Source organism: Salvia splendens, chromosome 6 (assembly GCF_004379255.2).
Source record: "Salvia splendens isolate huo1 chromosome 6, SspV2, whole genome shotgun sequence".
In the NCBI taxonomy this organism is placed as follows: domain Eukaryota; kingdom Viridiplantae; phylum Streptophyta; class Magnoliopsida; order Lamiales; family Lamiaceae; genus Salvia; species Salvia splendens.
The window spans coordinates 2,750,903-2,767,759 of record NC_056037.1 but is presented as its reverse complement, the minus strand read 5'-3'; the positions used below and the strand labels follow the sequence as shown (position 1 = coordinate 2,767,759).

The 16,857-nt window shown below is 43.6% G+C and overlaps 1 protein-coding gene across 1 annotated transcript; it reads left to right on the top strand.

Annotated features, from left to right (window-relative positions):
- Positions 1 to 10,991: 10,991 nt before the first annotated feature.
- LOC121807718 lies at positions 10,992 to 11,532 on the top strand. Its single transcript, XM_042208001.1, has one exon. It carries the CDS (start codon positions 11,016 to 11,018, stop codon positions 11,520 to 11,522), a length of 507 nt encoding a protein of 168 aa, XP_042063935.1. The 5' UTR covers positions 10,992 to 11,015; the 3' UTR covers positions 11,523 to 11,532.
- Positions 11,533 to 16,857: the final 5,325 nt, after the last annotated feature.

Here is a 16,857-nt window from a genome sequence, read left to right as displayed (position 1 = left end):
GAAGCGTAGGTCATGGCCTACGATCGTGGCCTGAACTGACATCACGTGGTAGTGGGTGTGTTGGACATCCTGTATGGGTCCACTAACTCCTTGTTCGGCCGAATACCGAGACCGAACTGCTTTGGTTGCCGATCTGAGAGTAGAGCTTGATGCCGACCTGAGAGCAGAGCTTGATTGGTTGGCTTTTACCGAGCTGTAGGCTGAGGCCGAACTCTTTGGTAATGCCGAACTGAACTCTTGGGCTTTGGGCTGGCCGAGCTGTCACTGCTATTGGGCTGGCCGAGCTGTCACTGTTATTGGGCTGGCCGAGCTGTCACTGCTATTGGGCTTGTTTAGTACGTACCCCATCACTACCCCCCCCGAAAAGCGAAGTGATTCACTTCGGCGAAGCGAGTCACTTCGGCATTCTGGAAAAGGGTACGGGGGAGGCTGAAGTCAGGGGACGTGCCCTGCGCGTGACTGCATTAAATGCGGCATTAAATGCGACAGTAAAATCCGGCCGTTGAATCCTGAAAAGGTGGGATATGAAACGGTGCGATGATTTGAAATCTTTTCCAAATCTGATAAATACCGTCTTTCTTCATCATTTGAACACCTTTGCTATTGGCTTCTTCTGCACTCTCTATCTTCTGCGTGAAAAATTTCCTTCCGCTTTCAAAAATTTCTTCAGACTATCTTCACCTTCAAAAAGTAAGAAAAATGTCTTCTTCTTCTTCTTCGGAGTCGGGTAGCGTTAGGAAAGGGGGTAAGGGGTCTTCTAGCCGGAAAGAATCCGGGGAGAAGACCGTAGAGTATTTTCACAGTATCTTGAGTAAGGATACTGTGATATCCCTTTACGAAAAATACTCTTTTCCTGGGGGGAAGGCGGTGGTACCTGACGGTGATCACAGGGCTGACTCCCCGCCGGAGGGTTACGTCACCGTGTACGAGGCCTGCTTAGAATGCGGGCTTCGTTTCCCCCTCCCTTCTGCCTTTATAGATTTACTAGATTTTTTTCAGCTTCCTTTAGGCCAGGTGACTCCGAACTCTTGGAGGCACTTGTCGGCCTTCGCTGCCGAACTCCGTAGGTTAGGAAGGGATTTGTCTTTGAAGGCGATCCTTAAATTCTTTCAATTTAAGAGGAAGGGGTCTTGGTTTTACTTGATCCCTTTACAGCCCTTTAGGGCCTTTTGTAAAACGAAGTGGCCGAAGTGGCAAAATCGCTTCTTCTACTATGATAGGACCGCGGCTCCTAGTTTTCCCTGGAGAGGGCCGGAGTCCGTTATCCGTCACCCTCGGCCTGAACCGTTGGACGAGCTCGATGGCGAGCTCAACAAGATTCCCATAGTTAGGAAACAATACACGGAGTCTGAGCTCGTCAAGGGCGACGTCGTGTTCGACATCTCGTCTTCGGACGAAGAGGCCGAGGGTGAGGATTTCTCTTTATCTTTATGCTCTACTGCTTTAACGAAGAAAATCTGACTTTGCTTTCTTGCTTTTTGGCAGTGTTCATGTTGAATAAGGCTATCAGAAAGTCCTCCGAGCTTGTGGAGCCGGAGAGAGAGAAGGCTACCAGCTCGGCGCCTGATGCCGAGAAGAATCCGAAGAGGCAAAAGACCTCTTCGGGTCCAAAGAAGCCGGAGTCGACTTCGGCAAGCAAGAAGGGGAAGACCCAGAAGCCCCCAAGGGCGCCAGAGAAAGACGTGGTCTTGGCGCCTCCTTCGGAGCATATCTGTGAGCCATTTTTATGGCCCACGGACTTCGCCGAGGTGAATTGTCTTCTTGATTCCTTGGCTTGGCTTCTGTCTTGTATTTTTGGTGCCCTCTGTTAACTTTTTTCCTTATCCATTTTCAGAGGAATGATATGCTCTCCAAGCTCGTCGCCGTCGAACTCTCCAAAGCGTCCAACGACTATGCCGAGATGCAGAGGAAATTGGCGGCTGCTTGTCACCGGGCCGAGCAGGCTGAGGCAAACTTTGAGAAAGCCAGGGCTGCTAGGATTTCGGCCCAGGATGAAGCTCAGTTTGCCAAAAACCAGCTCGTCATCCAGCGAGAGCAGACGAAACGGAGGGATGCTGCCGCCGTGGTTGCCCAAGGAGAGGGTCTCCGTGCCTACACGGAGAGACTCTTTTTGAGCAGCCAGTTCTCGGCCTTTGTCGGTAGTCTGGTAAGGCTAATTGCCGATAAGGGCGAGCAGGGGCCCGACGTCGTGCTGCCTCTGTACAGCCGAGAGATAGCTGCTCGGCTTCAGAATCTGCCGCTCCTTGAGGAGCTCGCTTCATCCTCGGTCCTGCTTTCTGCAGACCGAGTCCGGAGTTGTCGAGCTGATCGGGACGAGAACCTGGAGGCTATCTTTGCCTCCGTGGGACCCGTTTCACCCTCTTCGACTTACAACGGAGAGGGTGAGGCCGAGCCGCTGGAGCCGGAGGCCGAAGTCGAGCGGGCCGGGCATCCGGAGGAGGAAGCCGATCAGGAGGCGGAGGCGAGGCCGGCAGGAGGCGAGGCCGAGGCTGAGGTAGCCCAAGAGAAAGAAGCTGTACCAGACCGAGGAGCCGGAGACGAAGCTGGCGGAGTATGATTTCGTCTCCCTTCTCTTAGTCTAGTTTCTTCCTTGTAAAATGGCCTTGAAGCCCTAGTGTAAAAAATTTTCCTTGTGAATGAAAAATTCTCTACACTTGTCTTCGTATAGCTTTTCGTACTCGCCTTTACTCCTGTTGTATTTTACTATCTGCTCGGTACAGCTGCCGAACTAATATAGCTGCTTTGTACTCAAGGAGATGGAGATACTTCACTGGAAACGGCTGTACTCTTCGGCTTTAGACGAAGCTGAGAGAAGAGCTATAGCCGATCAGACGAAGAATGACGAGCTTCTGGCTCGTTTAGTGAAGCTGGAGGGCGATAATAAGGACTTGGAGTCCGATAAGAAGGATCTGGAGGCCGAGCTGAACACGACCATTGCTGAGAGGACTGCGTACGAGGATTACATCCGTGTGCGCGGGGGATTGACCATATCAGATGTTCAGAGTCGAGTTGACGAACTGTGGGAGGAATATCTTGTACTCCGGAGGAACAATGCGCTGGAGAGCTCGGCTTGCCAACAAGTTGTGAAATCACTACGGCGTTGGGCTTCTCGGTACAACATTGTTCTTTCTCGGCGCCCCTCCATAGAAAGATTCCTTCGGCATATCGTGCCAACAGATGCTCGCACTCCAGATCAAACCTCTGGTTCCCTTGTTCAAAATCCTACTCCAAGTCAACAACGAACTCCGGAACAGCCGGAAATGTCAAGACGAGAACGGGCTCAGGAGCAACCGGAATCGTCAAGACAGGGACGGACTGAAATTCGCCGAGGAGTTGTGACTATGAGCGAGCAAGATCAGCAGATGCTTATTGCAGAGACTCTTCATCGCCGAGGTGTTAGGACTTCTCGGGCTCGGGGAAGAGGCGTTGGGTCGAGGATAGCATCTCGTCGACCTGCTTATTCTTCATCTGCTCGGAACAACCGAACTCGGCTTCCAGAGGATTTTGCAGATAGGTGGCTTAACTTCAGCAACCCTGGACAGTAGAATAGTCCTTTGTAATAGCGTAACGCCATTTTATAGGGTAGCGGAGTTGTATGCCGAACAAGATTTGAAAAATGAAATTTTGTTTTCGCTTCTAACACTGTATTTACAGCTTAGCGAAAAAATTTCATCGTACTTGTCCTCGGTCTTATGAAGTAAACTTCTTTGACCGGACTTGGTCCTTGGTCTGATGAAATAAACATCTTTGACCGGACTCGTCTTTGGTCTGATGAAATAAACATCTTTGACCGGACTCGTCTTCGGTCTGATGAAATAAACATCTTTGACCGGACTCGTCTTTGGTCTGATGAAATAAACATCTTTGACCGAACTTGGTTTGTGTTCTAATTTGGCGATTTTTGTCGCCGGGATCGAACTTTCCCTTGTCCTAATTCGGCGAGTTTTATCGCGTGGATCGGACTTTCCCAGTTAACCGAAGTGGTCTTATGCAGTAAACCTCTTTGACTAGACATGGTCGTCCTCGGTCTTATGAGGTAAACTTCTTTGACCGAACTCGGTCGTCCTAATTCGGCGAGGTTTATCGCGTGGATCGGACTTTCCCTTATTGCAGTTCGTTTCAGACGAAGTGCTTATTAAGCTGAATTGCGGTCTTGTATCCTCCTTGGAAGCTTGGACTCACAATCGTTGGCTTATTGCAGTTCGTTTCAGACGGACTGCTTGTTAAGCTGAATTGTGGTCTTATATCCTCCTTAGAAGCTTGGACTCACAATAGTCTTTAATAATCGATCTAAAAAGGGGATCAGTCTTTAAAGAACGATATACCTCGGTACCATTTGTAAGAGGACAAGCACATAGAGACAAAACACATAGAGAAAAAATGAAAAAGACGAAAGAAAAAAAACTTTAAACTTTTTATAAAACGACAAGTAAAAAGCACAAGTAAAAAACAAACAAATAAAAACATGTACCCCTATGACCGAACTAGACACAAGACAGACTGACCGGACTTTGTCTCTTACAAGTGGAACTTCTTGAGGTTGGAGACGTGCCATGTTCGGGGTACTTGTTCTCCTGACATGTGAGTCAATTTATAAGACCCTTTGCCGAGGACTTCTGACGCCCGATACGGACCCTCCCATGTGGGTTCGAGTTTGCCCAGCTTTTCTGCTCGGCTTACTTCGTTGTTTCTCAAGACGAGATCTCCCACTTGAAATTGAAGCTTTTTCACCCTTTGGTTATAATACCGGGCTACTTGCTCCTTATACTTGGCTGCTTTTATGCACGCCAATTCTCTTCTTTCTTCGGCGAGATCTAGTTCTGCTCTCAGTCCGTCGTCATTCATTTCTGAGGAGAAATTTAGAGTTCGGGGACTGGGTACGCCGATCTCCACCGGAATTACGGCTTCAGTGCCGTACACCAGACTATACGGAGTTTCACCGTTGGAGGATTTGGGTGTAGTTCGGTAGGACCATAGGACTTGAGGGAGATTTTCTACCCATTGTCCTTTGGCTTGTTCTAACCGAGCTTTTAACCCTTTCACCAGAATCCGGTTCGTTACTTCCGTTTGTCCGTTTGCTTGGGGATGGGAGACCGAAGTGAACCGCTGTTGAATGTTCAGCTCTTGGCACCAATTCTTGAACGTCTTGTCGGTGAACTGAGTCCCATTATCCGAGATGAGGATGTGGGGTATGCCAAATCGGCACACTATGTTCTTCCAGACGAAGTCCAATGCCTTTGAGCTCGTTATCGTAGCTAATGGTTCAGCCTCCACCCACTTCGTGAAGTAGTCCACGGCAACGATAAGGAATTTCATTTGCCGAGGAGCTTGAGGAAGTGGTCCCACTATGTCTATGCCCCATTGCATGAAAGGCCAAGGGCTTTGCATAGTGTATAGATCGGTCTGCGGCATCCTTGGGACATTTGCATGAATTTGGCACTTCGTACACTTCTTGACGAGCTGCACTGCCTCTTGTACCATGGTTGGCCAATAATATCCCCATCTCAGAACTTTTTTTGCTAAAGCTCTGGCTCCGATGTGGCTACCGCACGATCCTTCATGAACTTCTCTGAGGATGTAGTCCGTCTCTTCTGGTCCTACGCACCGCAATAACGGCCGGAGGTAAGACTTTCTAAAGAGGACTCCTTCATGAAGTTCGTACCGAAGAGCTCGGCACGTGATCTTCCGAGCTTCTCTCTTATCCTCGGGCAATTGTCCTTGATCCAGATACTGCAAGATCGGCGTCATCCAGTTCGGCGAGCTGGATACTGAATGTACCTCGGCTTCATCAATGCTTCGATGCATTAATTCTTCCGCCTTTGAGCTCGGATCTGAGGCCAACTTACTTAAGGCATCTGCTCGGCTATTTTCCGCTCTGGGAATGCGGATTATCCGAAAATAGGAGAAACTTCGGCTGATGCTTCGCGCTTTGTCCAAATATTTCTTCATTCTCTCGTCACGAGCTTCACTTGTACCCAACATGTGATTTACTATGACTTGTGAATCACAATGGACTTTGAGAGATTTGACGAGCAGACTTTGCGCTAACTGGAGTCCGGCCAGGAGGGCTTCGTACTCGGCTTCATTATTAGTAGTGGGGAATAGGAAACGAAGTGAGTAGGTTACCTCGTGTCCGTCGGGAGCGACAAGTAAAATACCAGCTCCACTTCCCATCTTGTTTGAAGCTCCATCTACGAATCCGCTCCAGCAGTCCGGCGGTTCTACTTCGGATTCCAAGGGCTGTGCTAGTTCGGCATTGGCAGAATTCTTCTGTTCGGCAATAACAGGAATTGCTTGATCGAACTTCGCTTCTGCAAGAAAATCCGCCAAGGCTTGTCCCTTGATGGCTTTCCGAGGTAGATATTCAATTGTGTGCTCTCCCAACTCTATAGCCCACTTGGCGATTCTGCCTGATGCTTCTGGTTTGGTCAACACTTGCCGAAGTGGCAGATCAGTTAAGACGCATACCTTGTGAGCATAGAAGTATGGCCGCAGTCTCCTTGCTGCATTTACTAATGCTAGAGCAATCTTTTCCAGAGGTTGATACCTGGTTTCTGGACCTCTTAATGCTCGGCTTGTAAAATAGATGGGAAGCTGCTTTAGGCCTTCTTCTCGTACAAGCACCGCGCTGATGGTTTGATCCGATGCCGCTAAGTATAAGAATAGTACTTCGGCTTCGGCTGGAGCAGAGAGAATAGGAAGCTCGGCTAGATAACTTTTGAGCTCGTCAAAGGCCCTTTTCTGCTCGGCTCCCCACTCGAACTTTGGTGCCTTTTTCAACACCTTGAAGAACGGCAGTTGCTTTTCGGCTGCTTGGGAAAGGAATCGACTCAGTGCGGCTAGACATCCGGTTAGCCTTTGCACGTCATGTATGGACTTCGGCATTGCCATGTTCTGAACGACTTGAACTTTTGAGGGGTTTGCCTTGAGTCCGTCTTTGAAACCCAACAACCCAGAAACTTTCCCGAATCTACCAAAAAGGTACACTTTTGGGGATTAAGTTTGAGGTTGGCTTTCTTGAGCACGTTGAGAGTGGACTTGAGGTTGTGCTCGTACTCCGAGGTGCTTTTGCTCTTGACGACTATATCGTCAACATACACTTCGACCTCCTTTCCAATCAGGTGCCGAAAAAGCTTGTCTACCATCCTTTGATAAGTGGCTCCGGCATTCTTTAAACCGAATGGCATCTTTTTATAAGCGAAAATGCCGAAATCAGTAATGAAGGCCGTTTTTGAAGCGTCAATCTCATCCATTAAAACCTGATGGTATCCTTTGTATAGATCAAGAAAACAAAAAATTTCAAAGCCTATCAGAGCTTCTACTTTTTTATCTATGTTCGGAAGGGGATAGCAATCTTTGGGACAGTGCTTATTTAGATCGGTGAAATCTATGCACATCCGCCATCCTCCTTCCTTTTTCTTGATCATGACAGGATTGGCCACCCACGAAGGATACTTCACTTCGAATAACACATCCGCCTTCAATAATTGACGGACTTCGTCATGGATGACTTGACTTCGTTCTGCCGCAAAGAGTCTTTGCTTCTGTTTTATCGGCCGGACCGAAGGATCAATATTTAAACGATGAGTGATTACCTCGGGGGGCACTCCGGTCATGTCCAACGGAGACCATGCAAAGACGTCTTTGTACTCCTTGAGGAGCTGGATGGTTTTTTTCCCGAAGTAGAGGCGTTCCCGCGAAGCCGATCTTAACTGTTCTGGATGGATCGTCTTCGTACAGCTGAACTGTCATCGAATTCGGCTCCGGTATGACTTCGGTCATTGCCTCTGACTCCGGCTGCTGTGATTGCTATGCTTGGTGGTGCCGATCTGACTGCTCGGCACTTCTAAGCGCAATTTGCAGACATTCCTTTGCTCTCTTTTGGTCACCTCGGATGACCGCTATCCCTCCCTTAGTAGGGATCTTGATGGTGAGGTGATAAGTGGAGCAAATGGCCCGAACTGTGTTGAGCCAGTCTCTTCCCAGGATGACGTTGTACGGGGACCGAGCTTTCACCACGAAAAACTCAATCATCGTACTGGAGCTAGTAGGCGCTTTCCCCACCGTGATCGGAAGGCTGATAATACCTTCAGGGCGGGTGTCCTCCTGGGCGAAGCTCTTCAGGGGAAGCGGAGCCGGGCTGAGCCGAGCTGGGTCCACTTCTAGTTTGTCGAAGCATTCTTTAAAAAGAATGCTGACTGACGCTCCTGTATCCACAAACACCCTGTGGATCAGTTTGTTTGCCACTCCGGCTTGGATGACAATGGCGTCTTGGTGAGGAGAGATGGCCGGGACGGGATCAGCATCCGAGAACGTAATCACTTCGTCCTGCTTCAGCCTTTTATGCGTTGGCTCCTCTCGATTGGAGCCCCTGCGCTCTGACTTCAGGGACGACTTGGTCTTCCCGGCAGGGAGAGCGTCAATAGTCAGGATTACTCCATCGTATTGCGGCTCGTCATCGTCTTCGGGATCCGGCTGCCTTTTCGGATCCTGAGGAGCGCAGTTCGCACCTCTCTGCTTCATATTCTTCTTTGACTGCTTGCTTTGGTATTTTTTCAATGTCCCTGCCCTCACAAGAACATCGATACCTGCAGCCAAGTTTCTGCACTCCTCGGTATCGTGACCGTGGTCTTGATGGTAGGAGCAGTAGTTATCCTGGGGTCGGCGCGCGGCAGACTTTGTCATCCGCTTCGGCTTTTCGAACAGGTCAGAGTGTAGTTCGAAAATTTCCGCTCTCGGCTTGTTCAGCGGTACGAACTGAGCGGGCGGCTTCTCGGGATTGAGACGGGGTCCCAATCTGTCTTGCACCGGAGTCCTTTGAATCCTTTCAAAAGGAGTTCGGCGAGGATGTCCCTGATCGCCAAAAGGAGTCCGGCGAGGATGTCCCTGATCGCTATGATCGGGCTTCCTCCTGTCTCCTCGGGACGATGAGCTGTCTAACGACCGTTTGCGACGGTCTGCCTCATCGGCCCGGGAGTACTGGTCCGCAATGTCCCACATTTCCTGAGCTGTCTGCGGACCGCACTCAACGAGCTTCCTGTAGAGAGCTCCGGGCAGGATTCCATTTTGGAATGCCGAGATGACAAGCAGATCGTTGAGATCGTCCACTTGCAGGCATTCCTTGTGGAATCTTGTCATAAAGTCGCTGATTTTTTCGTCGCGACCTTGACGAATGGAAAGCAGCTGAGCCGAAGTGATTCGGGCTTCCGCTTTCTGAAAGAACCTCCTGTGGAAGGCATCCATTAGATCTCGGTAAGATCTGATGCTGCCCTGGGGGAGGCTATCGAACCACCTTCTCGCGTTCCCGATGAGCAGCTCGGGAAACAGCTTGCACATGTGGACCTCGTTGAGACCCTGGTTCGCCATGTTATATTGATAGCGCCCCAAGAAATCGTGAGGGTCCACGAGCCCGTCGTAAGTCATCGACGGAGTTCGGTAGTTCTGTGGTAGGGGAGTTCGGGTGATGTCGTCCGAGAACGGAGTCTTCAGTGCTCCGTACAAGGCGAATCCGATATCTCGTCGGTATGGAGGAGATTGAGTTCTCCTGTGATTCCGGTACCGAGGAAGAACAGGAATATGTCGGGGTTGAGGATTCTTCTTCCTGGAAGACACGGCACTACTGCGGTAGTGACTTTCATGTCTGGATGAGGAAGGAGAATCCTCCGTTTTCGTCTTCGGCTCTTGGCTCTTTTGCAGGAAGGCTAAGAACTCATCCTGCTTCTCAGCCAAGAACAGCTTGACAGCCTCATTCAAATCAGGCTGCTGGGAAGACTCAGTGGGACGATTTTTGGAGCGGCCTGTTCCTTCGCCATGAGAACTGGTGGTGGATTTATCCCTAGGCTGTTTTCCAGACCTATGGGATGGATTGGCTTCCTCCTGGTTCTCCCGGGCAGGAATGCGGGTACTCTGCGATCTGGTATGCATTTTTTGGGTGGAAAAAATGGATCAAAAATTCGCTTTATCACAAATTTTGTTCTCTGTTTCCCACAGACGGCGCCAGTGATGAATCGGCGAATTTTCGATGATGAATGCTCGTAAAAATAAATTACGACACAGAGAATTTTACGTGGTTCGATTTACTGAGGTAAATCTACGTCCACGGAGAGAAATGGGGACAGGTTTGTATTGCTTGATCTGCGAAAATACAGCTTACAACACAGACTTGCTATATGATTGTTTCTCTAGAGAGATTCTAACCTCTTCTATCAGATCTAAGTTCTATTTATATAATGAATTCAGATCATGGCTTGCATCACCACCCTAAGTCGTGGATGTCGTGTAGGTTATGGCCTAAGATCGTGGGTGAAGCGTAGGTCATGGCCTACGATCGTGGCCTGAACTGACATCACGTGGTAGTGGGTGTGTTGGACATCCTGTATGGGTCCACTAACTCCTTGTTCGGCCGAATACCGAGACCGAACTGCTTTGGTTGCCGATCTGAGAGTAGAGCTTGATGCCGACCTGAGAGCAGAGCTTGATTGGTTGGCTTTTACCGAGCTGTAGGCTGAGGCCGAACTCTTTGGTAATGCCGAACTGAACTCTTGGGCTTTGGGCTGGCCGAGCTGTCACTGCTATTGGGCTGGCCGAGCTGTCACTGTTATTGGGCTGGCCGAGCTGTCACTGCTATTGGGCTTGTTTAGTACGTACCCCATCAATTACAATTCTGACTATAGTCATTTTCTCATCTAAAACGAATATACACACATATAAAGGTTAGTTTTGGTAATGCATTAAAGAGATTTTCATATTATCACGGCATGGAAAGGGAAATCCAACCGGTAATATCAAGATTTACCAAATCAGAAAAAAATAAAAAGAACAAATTTTCCTAATTAATTCTTTCATCATTCAAAATTAATATTAATTCAGGTATCGTAATCCGAATCATAATTTCACCCAATCCCCGGATTTTTTATGATTAGCTGTCACCCAATTCCTGTATATTTAACTCAACCGCTCATGCAAAACCCCCAAATTCACAATCACAAAATCCCTAGCCTTACCGATCGATCGCCATGCCAGATCCGGAATTCAGAGACCGCATCGGTGCCGAGAGCTGCCTAGATCTCGGATCGGACGTCGCCGCAGTCCGCAGCAGGCACAGGCGCCCCTCGGCGCCGGAGAAAAAGGAGCTTCCGCCGCCGATCTCGTGGCTGGTGCGCGCGGACAGTCACGGGTCGCCAATGCCGTGGGTGATGAGGAAGTACTACACGAGCGACGGGAGATTGATAATCAGAGAGGAGAGAGTGAGGTGCCATGACTATTTCGTCGCCGATCGATCGGATGGACGCCTCGTTCTCAACCTCGTCCACGTTGACGACGACGACGGCGTTGAGGAGAGCGGTGGCGATGTGGTGGAGGAGGAGGTCCGGCGTCCTGAAATCGTTAATGAGGCGATCGATTGTGATTTGAGTGTGGACGAAGCCGCGGCGGAGCGATATAAGTATAATGGATTGGGGTTGAAGCCCTGCGGTGGTTTTGTTGCGACGGTGCCGGTGTTTACTCCGCCGGTTCACACATGAATACATACAGTTTCTCTCTCTCTCTCTCTCTCTCATTAAATGAATGCATTTTTTCAATTTTTTTTTGCAAATAATGTTTGATATTCTTTTATTGATTTCAACTCGAAGGTTAAACTAGGAAATTAATGAGTTTCTCGGAAAATTTAATTAACTTTAATATTTTAGTTAGCTAGTGTATTATAATATGACAAAGTTACATTTAGAGCTAAAATGGTTGAATACAGAATTGCTAAGTTAATATGATATGATCAATTAGGGTGGAAAATAAGGAGTATTTTATGGTATTTTTATAATTTAATAATAATACTAATATAGATTAAGAAGCATACTGTGGTATTTTTACATGAACGTAAAGATTGAATCATATATTCAACATATATCTTATTTTCTCTTTTCCAACAATTTGAAGCTAAATTAATTTATTTTTGTTGATGTGGGAGGGTTATGTGTTATGACTCTTATCTTTTGATTATATATCTAAAATTATGTTTGATTATCCATTTGATGAACTCCAATATTTTAAATCTAACCGCTCCTAAACTTGATAAAATTATCTCTTTTTTTAGAAATAGGGATTTGGTAATCTCGAGAGATCACATTATTTGTTGATTTTTGCCATTTAATCAAACATTGTTGATTCAACTCGGAAACGAGTCCCAATTTTCGCGGTGCCTTTGAAATCTAAATATGATAAAGGTGGATATATATAAACTTAACTCATCGTATCCACATTAAAATAGGGATAAATAACTTCGGTGTTTATAATTGCATGTAATAAGAAAAATAGAGTAACACACACCACTATTATTTTGGTAGGCGAAATCTGTGAATTGTTACTTTTTACGGATATGAGCACAATTAAAGGAATTGTAAAATAAATCTCACAATTGACTAAGAAATAAATAATTGTCAGGATCCATAAATTCAACTTTCAGTTACATATGAAATGATAAAATTATTTACCTTTTTTTCATTTGATTCTGGTCAAAATTGTTGAGTTTAAAAGCTGTTGATCACGGAGATGCCTACAATAATTAGTGGCAGTGTGAAAAGGCGGAATCTTGTAACCGCACCGTACACGTGTACATTTCAGGTGTGCACGTGTCAGCCGCTCAGGTTAAGGGGAATCTAGCGTCATTTCTGCTGCAGTGACGTATAATTCAAGCGGCAACGACGAGTCCTCGCGTCTCTCTCCCTCTCTTCGATTTTCAAATGTCGGTTTTGTTTGGCTATTTCATGCAATCGTAATTTTAAATTTGGACTATTCTTTTATACTGTAGTAGTACTACTTAATTTTGAATTTTTAATCATAATCAGCAATGAACATAGTATTGTATCTTGTAACTTACATCATCTACTGCAAAAGATGTTTTGGGTTATTTAAACATTGTAAATTATCCGATAGAATATTTAGTATAATTCCTTTGTTCCATTTTGCATAGATAAAAGTTTATTTTGCATTGTCTCGTCTATAATGGTTCAGATCTAAATTACTTATAATATAGGCTTTCAAAGTTAGTGACATAGCGTTCCTTAATATGCATGAAGATTCGTTCATTTCAAGAAAATTAGTCTTATTTTTCTATTTTTATTCATCTACTAAAATAATATCTATTTATTTATCTTAATTTCTATTTCATTAACAAAGTATGTTCCATTTTATTTATTGGCAATATTTTATCCATTATCTCTCTATCTTTTTCATATTTAACTAATTTTGTACTATCCCGTTCTTTGAAAGTTTGAATATTTGATTCGGCACGAGTTTTAATATATAATTAGTAAAATAAGAGAGATAAAAATATTGAGTAGTGTAAAACTGTAAATAGTGTAAATGGATAGTGAGCTCCACATCATTTGTAGTGTGGGATAATGGTATAAGTTGTAAATAAAATGATATGTAGGGTACTGTGTTTTTTCACTTTTCCAAATTTAAAATTTCATACTTTTTAGGGATGGGCTAATAAGGAAATGATACTCCCTCCGTTTCTCCATAGTTGAATCATTTTTCCATTTTGAGAAGTTTACTCATAGTTGAGTCATTTCTCTATATAGTAACTTTTTTCTCTTTCTTACTTTTTTCTCTCTTACTTTATTCTCTCTACGTTATTCACTTTCTATTTTGTTCTCTCTACATTTTTCCTTCTCTTACTTTTTTATCTATTTATTTAACACATTCAACCTCCCTTTCTTAAACTCAGTGCCGAAAAGTTTTGCCCCAACTATGAAGAAATGGAGGGAGTACATACTTTTCAAGGACGAGTATTAAATTTAGTTTCGCTCATTACTAATGCTATTTTTATATGGACGGAGAAAGAAAGTACTATCCTAGTAGAAATTAGATTATGTAGATGATAGAACCCTTCTTTTTTAACTGAATTTTGCTTTTTTTGTTGGTTTTCCCAGTGGTGCTCCACTAAAGGTGTCAAGTGGGCCGGGCCGGGCCCGACGAGGCTCGGCGACATTTTAGCCTGGCCCAGCCCAGGCCCATTTCTGTGGCGGTCCAGACCGGGCCTCAGTTTTGGTATATATAATGGGGCCCAGCCCAAGCCCGGGCAGGGTCGGTTCTGGCTGGGCCAAGTTCAAAATTTTATTTTGCTAATTAACCATTAATTAATCTATATTTAAATAGTATAGTATAATGATGTATAAATATATGTCCCCACAAAATAGGAAAGATTTTGTAGACATGAGTTTTATTTCGGAATATGCATTAATTGATTTGTGTATTATAGTTATAGATTACACAAGCACAAATGTTATATAATCCTACAAAATTAGGAACCATAGTATACTGAGTATAACTTTGTTATAAATTTTGATATAAGTATTGATTATTTTTACATAATATCATTAATAAAATTTATGATTATCTTGTAAACATAGAAATATAAAATAATCATGCATGTAATAATATATTAATAAAATGCATATGTATGGAATAATATTTGGTAGAGATAAATTATTAAGGGAGTGTATACACACATATATACACACGTAAATTATATATAGATAACTAATCAAGTCCTACTATATTTATATGGAACTATATTTGGTAGAGATAAATTATTAACAACCAGTCTCTACAATTGTGCTAATCAAAATTTTTATAGCACAATCAATTCTAGGATCCTCTATTTTTGAAAAAAAAAATAGTCAATAAGTAATCTAGTATAAATTTTGATTTAAGTTAAAAAATAATTGAATTAAGTGAATATTTTTGCATAATATCATTAATGCATCTGCACATATCTTTGAAATATACAAATACTACTATAATATAACCATGTGTCTAATACGTAATAAGTTAATGCTAGGAGATATGGATATGTTATTAGTACATTACTTATGTTATGCATAAATAAGTGAATTGAAAGAACTAAAAAGGGCATAGTTGAAAACAAGGTTGAATAGTTCCATATCTCACCAATTTGGTGAGATACATAAACGTATGAAATAGGGGGATTTTGTCAAGCCTAGATGGGCTTTGTGCTTTAATGCGGGCTATGAGATAGGAGTATCTTTGCTACCAAACAAATCGAAATACACATATACACATCCATATCTTGGCATTTCTACCATATCAAACATGCCCTAAGTAGCATAAAACTACACTGTACATAAGTTGGATTCTGCCGGGCATGGGCTCGGGCTGGTCCTGGGTTTTTAAAAAGGCCCAATTGGAGCCCAATTAATCTACTCAGCCCAGCCCAATCCCGCTTCATTTCATTAGTGGGCCAGCCCATACCGGACCTGGGCCGGGCTGGGTCGGCCCGGCCCATTTGACATCTCTATGCTCCATACTTTGCTATATAGCAAATAGGCTGCATAAGAATACCCGGCCCGGCCCATTTGACATCTCTATGCTCCATACTTTGCTATATAGCAAATAGGCTGCATAAGAATCTGCTTCATTTGAAAACTGTTATAATTATTATAAAATGTACTACTATTATAAAGGAGTACTTTCTAGGGTGATCACTAGATAGCAAGTAAGTTGGTTGAACACGTGCATGTTTATGGACTCTGTATAAAAAGCCCAAATTGAGACTCGTTGGTTTTATGGGCTATATTTCATATTATTGGGCCTAGAAGATTCGCATCTTTATAGTGTTTAAGAAGTTGTATTTAAGAAGTATTATCATCACTTCCATTTTCAACATCAAGCCTACTATTATTTGAACACCACATATTTTTCTCCCTCTTGTCCATAAAAATATTTGACATGTTATCACGAGTCACCAAAAATTGATGATGTTATATGAATAATAAATAAAATTAAATGGAGGGTCCCAAAAAATGTTAGGCAGAATGAAAAGATAATTGTGGTAAATTTTATATGGACGGATACAAGTAACTAATTTTAATTTTCTCCCCTGATTATTGAAAAGTCTAAGCATATCTTCTTAGGAGTCATTTTTGTAATGACATCTGTGTGATGTTCAATTGAACATGTATTAGATGATTTATTATAAAGAAAAAGACGGAAAAACTGTAATGATATGACAGGAAAATAATTCGTAGCATTCAATCCTTTCAATTGTACGTGGTATTAATCATCAATCATATCAATAATCTCGGAAGTCTATTTTTTGCTTGGCATCATAAAATTAGCTATGTGTGATTGTAGATTGACTAATTTATAATTTAGATCGATTTGCTAATTTCTTTGTCCGTCAAAATCTATTTTAGAAAAAATATGAATTAATATTGATGGAAAATGTTACTGCAAAATCAGTCTCACTTTCATATGTTAGTTTATTTATAATATAATGTGATTGAAATGATAATTAGACTTAATCCCGCACTTAACTAATAAAATCATGATTATGAAATCATGAGGTGCTAATGCATGGAAATATTTTGTGGAGTATGTGATGAAGATAATGAAAGCGATGGGATTATTTTGATTGATAACACATGTCCTCATTTGAATGAGTACTGGTTTCAAATTTTCAATCAAACTGTTGAACTAACGCTATTTGTGGAATTATGGAAAGGGACAATATATACAGTGCCTCTACTTTCTCCGATCCCTAGCTTCAATTTCAATATCAGTTTTATTTCTTAGTTTTATTTAGTACTACTATATATTTAATTTATTACTACATGTTAGTATGTAATAAATGTGATGTTGGGATATTAATGTGGGATGATTCGAGACGCCAAGAATGTCCCTTAGCCAAAAGAAAACCTTAGAAATCTAGGTAGTTGGAGGAATTTATTTACTATTAGTATAATAGTTGTATGATTCAAAGATGATCAATTATTTGCTATTGTTTATGGCCCATAAGAGATTCACCTTTGAAAATCAGACACACGTTAGTGTATAAAT